The 11,405-nt window shown below is 38.4% G+C and overlaps 2 protein-coding genes and 1 pseudogene across 3 annotated transcripts; all 3 read left to right on the top strand.

Annotated features, from left to right (window-relative positions):
• Positions 1–1,817: 1,817 nt before the first annotated feature.
• LOC137736341 (uncharacterized) lies at positions 1,818–4,319 on the top strand (annotated as a pseudogene). Its single transcript, XR_015954722.1, has 3 exons — positions 1,818–2,177; positions 2,302–2,581; positions 3,558–4,319. The product of XR_015954722.1 is annotated as an uncharacterized LOC137736341 (transcript).
• A 699-nt stretch (positions 4,320–5,018) lies between these two features.
• On the top strand, positions 5,019–7,004 carry LOC137736345 (uncharacterized). Its single transcript, XM_068475628.2, has 2 exons — positions 5,019–5,764; positions 5,887–7,004. Exons 1-2 carry the CDS (start codon positions 5,463–5,465, stop codon positions 6,785–6,787), a joined length of 1,203 nt encoding a protein of 400 aa, XP_068331729.2. The 5' UTR covers positions 5,019–5,462; the 3' UTR covers positions 6,788–7,004.
• Positions 7,005–8,924: 1,920 nt separating this feature from the next.
• LOC137736346 (uncharacterized) lies at positions 8,925–10,601 on the top strand. The gene is made up of 2 exons (XM_068475629.2): positions 8,925–9,317; positions 9,436–10,601. Exons 1-2 carry the CDS (start codon positions 9,025–9,027, stop codon positions 10,331–10,333), a joined length of 1,191 nt encoding a protein of 396 aa, XP_068331730.2. The 5' UTR covers positions 8,925–9,024; the 3' UTR covers positions 10,334–10,601.
• Positions 10,602–11,405: the final 804 nt, after the last annotated feature.

Raw genomic sequence — 11,405 nt, forward strand, 5'->3', positions numbered from 1 at the left:
GCCCTAACTCAAGTAACAAATATATGAATATAATATACGTATACGAAAGATATGAAACATAACTAAAAGGTAACAAGAAATAACAAAAAAATAAATAAAAAGAAATAATCAAAAAGATAATTAGGAAGAAATTTGATTTTTATAATAAATCTTATCATTGAAAAGATAACTATTGATAATAAAAATAATTAAATTCAAAGAATTGGGCTTATTTTAATAAAGTAGACTATTCCTATTACTGGCTAAAAATTTAGACATATACTATTTCTATTATTTGACTAAAAAATTAGACATATACCAATTTTCTCCATAAAAAAATAAAATAAAATAAGATAAAATAACAACAGAGAGTGATGATTCAGAATTTCTGTGAAAGTGTATGTGATGAAGTCACAATTAGATTTCAACAAGAAGTTTTGGAGGTAAGCTTCCAAAACAATAATAATGTGTTGTTTTAACACCTCTCAACGTGATCGTCACATTGAAAATAAGTAGCCATATCAAAATTAGATGTTAACAAGAAGTTGGAGGTAAACTTCCAAACCAATAATTTGCCGTCGTAGAGAACTATAATTAGACTTAATGCACCTTTCCGACCTGGTGCGACATACAATAGAAGACACGGGTGATTAAAAAAATAAAAAAACACTAGAAAACACGCGTTATGCCGAAAGGCCTTTTCCAACTTAAGGTGACCGAGAAATAAATGTACGGACCCCCCAGGCATTTGATGCAAATTGTCAATTTCTGACACTTTTCTTGTATCAACCGAAGATCAATCAAGATAAAAGAGAAATTTTTAGTTGTGACGGGAACACAAGTGATACATCACGTGTTTTAATAGGAATGGTAGAAAATTTTATTTTTTTAATTATTAACTTTTTAGCACACATATTTCATAATTTGTATAATGACACGTGGTGTACCATCCGATATACCGATGACATTGAAAAATCCCTCTAAGATTAGACCAAGACGTAATTATCAGCACTTGACTAATCTCTACCGCTAAAATCACATTAGAAAATTAAATAATAGATTAAACGCCAATAGGCAGAATTACATAACAAAAGTATACTTCGTGTTACCGTAATAACTTGTATCAAGGATACAAAATTCTACGTAAGGTCATTTGATGCAAATTGTCAATTTCTGACACTTTGCTTGTATCAATCGACGACCAATCAAGATAAGACTATGACGTAATTATCAGCATTAGACTAATCTCCACCGCTAAAATCGCCAATAGGATCCCTTCCAGATCACTTTGATAAGGATTTTGAAGATTCGTAAATTGTGTTCGTTTATCGTACATCGTGTAATTAATTTTTTTCAAGTACTATTTGTGTTTAATTTTAAATAAAAATATTTAAAATAATTTCTGATCGTACGCTCTACGATGAACGAACATAATTGACGAATCTCCGAGATTCTCGCAAAGAGGATCCAGATTCCTAAAATCACATAAGAAAATTAAATAATAGCTTAAACGTCAATAGACAGACTCTCATAACACGAGTATACTTTGTGTTCTCATGATATCTCGTGCTAATGATACAAAGTATTATGTAAGTTTTTTACAACGTGAAATTGTATTAGTAACATAAAATATCACAATATTCATATAAACGTGTCATATAAATTGCTCACCATAAATCACCAGCTTTTTAAATATTTGCAGTAGCGAACAGTTTTCGGAATTACAAGAAGGTAAGCCATAAACCTAGGATATATAACGTGCAAAGGTTATAGGTGCCTTCTCAGAAGTTTGACTTCCTGAATTTCTATAAATTAAACCTCCTTGTAATCAAGTAATTTCATCAAACCAATTTGAAAGCGAGCCAATAGTTCTTTTCTTAGACGTTATTTTCTTTGCTTACAAAAATGTATGTTACAAAGCCTCTGTCTGTGTATAGAAGGTCTCCTCAGTTACTTTCTCTACCGCCCCCGGAGGGGCCAAATTCCGGTTATCTTGTACTTCATGACGACGAATCAGTCGAGATAAACTGTTGTGGATGCGAGGACAACGTGGTTAGAGGTTTGCCTTTCCCTCAGAACAAGGATCTAACCGTTGGATATGGCTCAGATGACGATGCTGTTGCCTTCATTCCAGTGCTTAATCAACCCTTGTCATCCAATCAATACCATGTCATACGTCGACGAGGGAGACATAAAGGGTATGCATCTATATACACTCATGCATAACCTTAATTAATATGATTGATTTTTAATGTGGCGATATTACTGTCACATAGAAAAATTTAGATGTACAATTAATACCGGAACTGATTTGATTTGCAGGGAAGCATGCACAAATACGAGGGAAGAGGACACGGATATTGGCTGTTGCGGCGGTAAAAGTATTCCAAATGCTATACCAAAACCCTTGGACCCGTCAGACATATATCAGCAATTTAGGATACTTCCCAAGGAGATGGGCAGCAGTCGTTTTTTTGCCAAGTCTGTTGATCCAGATGGTTTTCCTCCTTACTTCTTGAGGAGGAAAGGGTGGAGCGTGAGAATGAGCACGCTGGATCGTAACCAATTGGGTGAAGCCTCAGGACTCAACTCTTCACTACGAGCTAGCCTTCCCGGGTTTGATTTTCCATTATCACATGATTGCTCTGAAGTAGTGTGTGTTGGCAAGTGGTGTTGTCCTTTCATGTTTGTCAAGGAAGGAGGGGTGAAGTTGAAGGACCAAATGAAATATTCCATGTAATATGAAATAAATCTTGAGCAATGATGGGAAAAGATTTTTGACAGCGTTAATGAGAACGCCGTAGGAAAAAAGAATCCTGCTGTGTTTGTAAATGCTTTTGTTCAAAGAGAGGTGGTTTATGTGGGTGGACAGGAGGCTGTTTGGGATGAAAGAAATGCGGGTGCGGGTGATATGTTCGTGTGGTTTAAGAGTTTTGATGGGGTGGGAGGAGAAACAAGTGTGGGATTGAGCATGAAAGTTTTTGAAAGAATGAAATGGGAGCAGGAAAGAGTTGGATGGGTTGGTGGGGATGAAGGGCAAGTGAGGGTGGAGAGAGTGGAAGAGTTTGGGGGAAGGGGTGGTGGCGGGTGGAAGAGATTTAGTTGTTATGTGCTAGTAGAAAGGTTTGTATTGAAGAGAATGTCTACGACAGGAAGCGCGGCAGGACTACTTGCATATGATTTCAAGCACACTCACCAGATTAGGAGAAAATGGGAATGACAAAAATTTGGTTGCTACACCTACATGTACTGAAATGAATGGACGGGAAGTTTGGTATCGAGTCATGGTTTTCAGACACGCTGATCATTGTATTTAGGGCCGAAAAACTTCCGATTTGTCCTGTTTTCGGGTATACACTAACCGTTTTAGGTACATTATTGCAGTATTGTTCTTTTATAATGTTTCTGGACAGAATCTTGAGCAGTGTATAAATAATGAGTGTTTCCATTATAATGTCTTCAATCTCAGGCCTTGCACAGAAAGACATTAAGCTTGAAAGAAACCTTAACTTCCAGCTTATGATGATCATGGAATTTTTTAACCTTCGAGATATATGCTAACATTCCGACTTAATTAGCTACGCGCCTGTCTTCCAGATTTCAACTTCCCATTATCGCTTACAAGCTCGAATCCGGTGGTTGTGGGAAAGTGGTATTGCCCCTTCATGTTTGTTAAGGAGGGAACACCAAAAGATCAAATGAGTAGGACAAGGTTTTACGAGATGACACTTGAGCAAAGATGGGAACAAATATTTGCATGTGACGTAATTACAGCGAAGACAACGCCGTGGTGGTTGATATGTTCATTGAAAACGAGTCTGTTGCTGTTGGTGGGAACGCGGATGCTGTGCATGAGGAGATGGATGTGGCTAATGGGGTTATGTGGTATAGGGGTTTAGACAATGTGGGGGTGAGCTTAGCAATTGTGGAGGGGATGAAGTGGGAGCAACAAAGGTTTGGAAGGTTTGGAGGGAATGAGAGGCAAGTGAGAGTGAAAAGGTTAGAGGAGTTTGGAGGGGTGGGTAAGTGGATAAAATTTGGTTGCTATGTTTTGGTAGAGAGGTTTGTGTTCAAAAGAATGGATGGAGGCTCGGTGCTAACTTCTGATTTCAAACACACTCAACACATTAGCAGCAAATGGGAATGAGATTTTTGCTCTTTTTTTGGTTTGTGAACGAAAATTTCATATGATCATGTGCTTTTGATGGATGTAATTAATCGCTCGAAGTAATATTATTTCCTATTCAGACAAAAATCTTGATCATTATATAATTAATATACTAAAGTATGTATTTCTTCAGCTTGATGTGTTACGAACTCATACTAAAATATTCAAAAATAAATGCACGTGGTATACCGTCCCATGTGTGATGTTCACACAGAAAAATTGAAAATTTCTCGTCAACTAGAACTTGAAGGTGAACTGCCATAGTAACAATTTGTCATTGTAAAGAAGTATAAATGCAGATTCAATGAACCCTTCCAAGCAGGTGCTACAAATTAAACAATTAAAAGAAATCCAGACATTAAGCTGAAAGATTTTTTCCAGCTTAGGGTAATTGAGAGATGTTCCTGGCATGTGCTGCAAATTGTCAACTTCTGACTTCCCAGTGAAGATAAGATCAAGAGAGAATTATAATAATGACTTATTAAACTCGAAGCTACACCAGCAATTTCTGAATTATTTTCTAATTAATTTGTAATTAGATTAACTAATCAAATAACCGAATAAGTGCATGCATCTGAAGGTTGACTTCATTACCTATAAATTAAAACTCTTTGTAATCAAGTAAATTGTTGTGATTGGCTCATATTATGAGTTGGCAACAATTTCATCTCAACCATGTGGAGTGCTAGTTACTTTCGGCTAAAGAAAGGGACAAAGAAAAAGGGGGACATCATTATGATGTCTAGCCCTTGATTTGTGGCTTTTACAAAGGCAAAGAATTGGCCTTGTGTGATGAGCCAAAAGAGAGAAGAGGAGAGAGAGAAGGCGGGGCCTTTTGTTTATATTAAGGCATTTGGTTATGCCTTTGTGAAGTGTGAAAGAGAGCATCCAAGGGTAAGAGCATTCGGCTCTCCCATGGAAAAGGTTGAACATGGGTTGAGAGAAAATCAAGAGAGCTAGAGTGAAAAGTATTCTAGTGAAAGAACTCTTGGGGTAGAGTGAGGCTCTTGGAAAAATTCTGTGAGTGGGTGTACAAGGGATATGGGATTGAATTATGTCGATTTAACTCATGTATACTTGTACTGTTATTCTCATAGTGAAGAACAATATCTCTCCGGGGACGTAGGCAGTTTTTTGCCGAACCTCGTAAATTTCTCTGTGTCTTTATTTCTTGTATTTTATTTTGTTCAACTGTGTGTGATTTTTGGTGAGGTTGTAATTTGAATCTCGGTTCCGCACTAACAAACGGGCCAAGACACAACATAAATTTCATATCAAATCAAATTGAAAGTGAGCCGGTCTTCCTTAAGGCCTAATGTATGTGACAAAGCCTCTGTCTGCGTGTCGAATGTCTCCTCAGTCCCTGTCTCTACGGCCGCCGGAGGGGCCAAATTCTGGTTATCTTGTACTCCATGATGAAGAACGGGTTAAGGTAACATGCTGCGGATGCGCTGTTGGCACTGATGACGTGGTCAGAGACCTGCCTTTCCCTCAGAACTACGATATAGGTGTTGGATATGACTCGGATGAAGACGTTGTTGCCTTCATTCCAGTGCTTGATCAGCCCCTGTCTTCCAATCGATACCATGTCATACTTCGGAGTGGGAAGCATATGGGGTATGCATATACATATATGTACATCCATGCATGTTCTTCGTACTTAACTTCATGCGGCGGTGTTTCTGTCACATAGAAAAGTTTCCATGTACAATTGATATAGCAATTGGTTTAAATTGCAGGGAAGCATGCACAAATTCAAGAAAAGAAGACGTGGTTGAGACTGGCTGTTGCGGTGGTAAATCTATTCCAGATGCTATGCCAAAACCGTTGGATCCGTCCGACATAAACCAGCAAGTTCAAATAGTTCGTACGGAGAAGGGCAGCAATTGTTTCTTTGCCAAGTCTGTTGATCAAGAGGGGTTTCCTCCTCTCTTCTTGAGGAGAAAAGGGTGGAATGCAAGAATGAGAGGGCCGCATCATTACCAATTGAGTGAAGCCTCAGGAATCAACTCTTCTATACGAGCAAGCCTTCCGCAGTTCGATTTTCCATTATCGTATGATTTCTCTGCAGCTGTGGGTGTTGGTAAGTGGTATTGTCCTTTCATGTTTGTTAAGGAAGGAAGAGTGAATTTGAACGACCAAATGAAAAAATGTATGTTCTATGAAATTATACTTGAGCAACGATGGGAAAAGATTTTTGATAGTGCTTATAACAACGCTGAAGGAAAAGATAATGGTGTTGCGTTTGTGGATGCTTTCGTTCAAAAAGAGGCGGTTTTTGTTGACGGAAAGGAGGCTTTTTGGACTGAAAAAAATGTGGGTAAAGACAGGTTCATGTGGTTCAAGAATTATTTCAATGGTGTGGGAGGAGAAACAAGAGTGGGATTGAGCATGAAAGTTGTGGAGAGGATGAAATGGGAACAAGAAAGAGTTGGATGGATTGGTGGGGGTGAAAGGAAAGTGAGGGTGGAGAGAGTGGAAGAGTTTGAGGGGACGGGCGGTGGCGGGTGGAAGCGATTTGGTAGTTATGTACTGGTAGAGAGGTTTATATTGAAACGAATGTCAACGAATGGAAACTCGGAAGTGCTACTCACATACGAATTCAAGCACACGCACCAGATTCGAACCAAATGGGAATGACGGAAACTGAAGCGCCCGTTGCCACAATGCCACTGCCACCCTAGCCGTATCGACATTTGCTTTGATGAGGAAAGAATCATGAGTAGTTTCACTTCACCCGTTTTGTTCCTGCCATTTCAGTTTAAAGGATGAATTTCTTCAGCTCGACAGGATGCATTTCACTTTGTAATGTGAATTTGTAACACATGTTGGATAAGAATTAACAATCAACCACAAATATATATATATATATATATATATATATTTATTTATAGCCCTTTAGGCTAAGGGATCTCCTTTTCTTTTTTTCTTTTTTTTTTTTTTTCAAAAAATGGGAATTAGGTGTGGGTCCACTTGGAAAGGAACAGAGCCATCATGAGCAGCAGAAATAGAGGGTTCGGCCCTTGGGTCTAGGTCTGGGCTGCGTTGCAGAGAGAAAGGGCGTGGGTCACGGACTGCAGGGACGTGATCGGTAGACGGGGGTTCGGCCCTTGGGTCTGTGTTTGGGTTGCGTTGCAGAGAGAAAGGGGGTTAGGAGAGGAGTGAGCAAGTGGTGGTTGTGGAGAGAAGGGGCAGAGAGAGAGGGAATTGAAGAAGAAGAGGGAGGGTTCAAATAGAATTGGGTTTTTTTTTTTTAAATTTTAAATTATTTTTTTAAATTTTTTATTATTCATGAGGGTTCCATATTGACACGTAACATCCAGTCATTGTTCATCTGGGTGTCATATCAACAGTTAGTGGCTAACTTAACAACAATCTTAACAGATGTATGAAACTGTTTCAAAATTGTGACTTTAGGTACCACTCTAGGATGAAAAAAACTTCATGTACTAAATGTTGAAAACTAAGAAACTTGAGGGTAGTAAACTAAAATTAATCCAAATTAATTATAATAATACCTTAAACGTTAATAGACGAATTTTCACGACACAAGTATATTTCGTGTTATTGTGACACCTCATGTCAATCATACAAAGTTTTGTATAATTTTTTTACCATATGAAGTTGTATTAATATTAACATAGGATGCCACAGTGTAACCATATCATATAAGTTTCTCTTCATACACTTAACTTCTTAAAAATTCTCAGGAGCAAACAGTTTTCCGAATTACAAGAGGCTAAACCATAAACCAAGGATATAACGTGCAAAGGTTATAGGTGCCTTTTCAGAAGTTTGACTTCCTGAATTTCTATAAATTAAACCTCTTCGTAATCAAGTAATTTCATCAAACCAATTTGAAAGCGAACCGATAGTTATTTTCCTAAACGTTGTCTTCTTTGCTTACAAAAGTGTATATTACAAAGCCTCTGTCTGTGTATGGAAGGTCTCCTTAGTTACTTTCTCTAGCGTTCCGGAAGGACCAAATTCTGATTATCCTGTACTCCATGACGATGATGCGGGGACCTGGTCAACATGCCGGAGCATGCCGCATTCCGTTTGACTGCGGAATTTCAACAAAGTGGTGAAGTGCCAAAACAATAATTTGTCACTTTCAAGAATCATAATTAAAGACTTAATGCAACCTTCCAAGCAGGTGCCACATAAATAGAAGACAGACATTATGCGAAAGACTTTTTCTACGAACCTTCCTGGCATTTGCTGCAAATTGTCAATTTCTAACTCTGCTTGTATCAACACACGACCAAGCAAGACAATATTTATCAGAAAATTGATCATAATTATGACTCAAACTTGAAGTTAAGAGAAGGACTTTCATAACATGACACATTTATATACTTTTCGTTACCGTGGCATCTCGTTCCAATGATTCAAAGTTCTATGTAAGTTCTATCCACAAAGTTGTATCATCATGGAATGCCAAAATAAAGTGTTGTTCTCTATACACCATCAATTTCTTTGTGAAGTACAAGTAGCTAGGAAAGGGATTCTTTCCGGATCCCTTTCTCCTAATCTATCAAATCAGGGAATCCGTATCATTGAAAAATGATCTAACGGCTGCAAACAGAAGCCCACTTTAAAAGTTATAATAACTTTACTCGTTAAATTAAATTTCAATGACATAAATCCCCTGATTTAGTAGATTAGAAAGAAGGGATCCGGAAAGAATCTCTTTCCAATTAGCTAACCTTGAACCTAGGAGTTAACACCACAAGAATATTCCAAGTACGTTCTCAGAAGTTTGACTTCCTGAATCCTATAAATTAAAACTCTTTGTAATCATGTAATTTCATCAAAACAATTTGAAAGTGAGCCATCTTTCTTTTCTTAAACTCTTCTTTAATTTGGTCATAAAAATGTATGTGACAAAGCCTCTGTCTGTGTATAGAAGATCTCCTCAGTCACTGTCTCTTCCGCCCCCGGAGGGTCCAAATTCTGGTTATCTTGTACTCCACGACGACGAATCAGTTGAGATAAACTGTTGCGGATGTGAGGACGACGAGGTTAAAGGTTTGCCTTTCCCTCAGAACAAGGATTTAACAGTTGGATATGGCTCAGATGGCGAAGAGGTTGCCTTCATTCCAGTGCTTAATCAACCCTTGTCCTCCAATGGATACCATGTCATACTTCGAAGAGGGCGCCATAAAGGGTACGCAGACACACACACATCCACGCATATTCTTATAGTCAAGTATCATGCGGCGGTGTTACTGTCACATAGAAAAATTTCGATGTACAATTAATATTGGAACTGATTTGATTTGCAGGGAAGCATGCACAAATACGAGGGAAGAGGACACGGATATTGGCTGTTGCGGAGGTAAAAGTATTCCAGATGCTAAACCAAAACCATTGGATCCGTCAGACATATATCAACAAATTGAGATAGTTCATAGGGAGAGAGAAAGCAGTCGTTTTTTTGCCAAGTCCGTTGATCCAGATGGTTTTCCTCCTTACTTCTTGAGGAGGAAAGGGTGGAACGTGAGAATGAGCACGCAGTATCGTTACCAATTGGGTGATGCCTCGGGACTCAACGCTTCGCTACGAGCTAGCCTTCCTGGGTTCTATTTTCCATTATCACATGACTGCTCTGAAGTTGTGTGTGTTGGCAAGTGGTATTGTCCTTTCATGTTTGTCAAGGAAGGCGGGGTTAAGTTGAAGGACCAAATGAAATATTCTATGTACTATGAAATAAAACTTGAGCAAAGATGGGAAAAGATTTTCGACAGCGTTAATGACAACACTGAAAGAAAAAAGAATCCTGCTGTGTTTGTGGATGCTTTTGTTCAAAGAGAGGTGGTTTATGTGGGTGGAAGGGAGGCCGTTTGGGATGAAAGAAATGCAGGTGGGGGTGATATGTTTGTGTGGTTTAAGAGTTTTGATGGGGTGGGAGGGGAAACAAGTGTGGGATTGAGCATGAAAGTTATTGAAAGAATGAAATGGGAGCAAGAAAGAGTTGGGTGGGTTGGTGGGGATGAAAGGCAAGTGAGGATGGAGAGAGTGGAAGAGTTTAGGGGGACGAGTGGTGGCGGGTGGAAGAGATTTGGTTGTTATGTGCTGGTAGAGAGGTTTGTACTGAAGAGAATGTCTACGACTGGAAGCGCTGCAGGACTACTCGCATATGATTTCAAGCACACTCACCAGATCAAGAGCAAATGGGAATGACAAAAATTTGGTTGCTGCACCTACATGTACTGGAAAGAATGGACGGGAAGTTTGGTATTAAGTCATGGTTTTCAGACACGTTGATCATCATATTTAGGAACGAAAAAAATCCAATTTGTCGTGTTTTCGGGTATACACTAGTTGTTTTAGTTACATTGCTCTTCACTAATAATGCAGACTTGCATAAAGTTTTTGTAGTACTGTTCTTTTATAATGTCTCTCGACAGAATCATGAGCAGTGTATGAAAAATGAGTGTTCCAATTAAAATGTCTTCAAAACGAAACCTTAATTTTCAGCCTACAATGATCGTGGAATTTCCGAACCTTCAAGATACATGGTAAAATTCCGACTTAATTAGCTTAAGGCTAAATTGAATTTTATTTAATTTATTCAGCAAAAGGGCATCTGAACTCTGAAGTTCTTTAAGCGTGACAATATTGCCTTTATCATTCGGGTAACTATGACACAATCCGAAAGGACAAAACAAACACCAAAACACGACCCGTCACTAGAAAATTAAGGAATAGTTTATAACAAAAAAACAACTCTCACCACAAGCTTTATCTCACTAAGTGGAGTCGCATGTATGAGTCTTAGAATGTCATTGCGCTCGTTTTTGCACCATATCTTCCGTTTGTTCCAAGTACTTCATATCTTTTCCTAAAATGTCTTTCCAAGTCTTCCTACGTTTCCCTCTATCATTTTTGTCCTGAGCCTCCGTTTTATAATCTCATCTTCTAACTGGAGCATCTGTAAGTCTTTAGTTCACGCTAAACCACCTAAACCGATTCTCAAAGAATAGTTTATAAAGTTGGAAAAATCTCCACCAGCCTGTACAAAATATTAAACGGAACATATGATAGAGATGGTCTTTTCTATTAATTCTAGTATGTGTCAATCACTGTCATCCAATTCAATTCCTTTGGTAACAAGAAACCCCAACAAAACATAATGTATTTACCTCGTGCCGCCGAGGTTTTCCACCCCCCCCAAAAAAAAAAAAAAATACCCCACAAAACATAATGTATGCGATTTACAAGGGCTTTGTCTGTATATAGAAGGTCCCCCGAG

The sequence above is a fragment of the Pyrus communis genome, chromosome 13 (assembly GCF_041283825.1).
Source record: "Pyrus communis isolate YQ-2024b chromosome 13, ASM4128382v1, whole genome shotgun sequence".
NCBI classification, from domain to species: Eukaryota; Viridiplantae; Streptophyta; class Magnoliopsida; order Rosales; family Rosaceae; genus Pyrus; species Pyrus communis.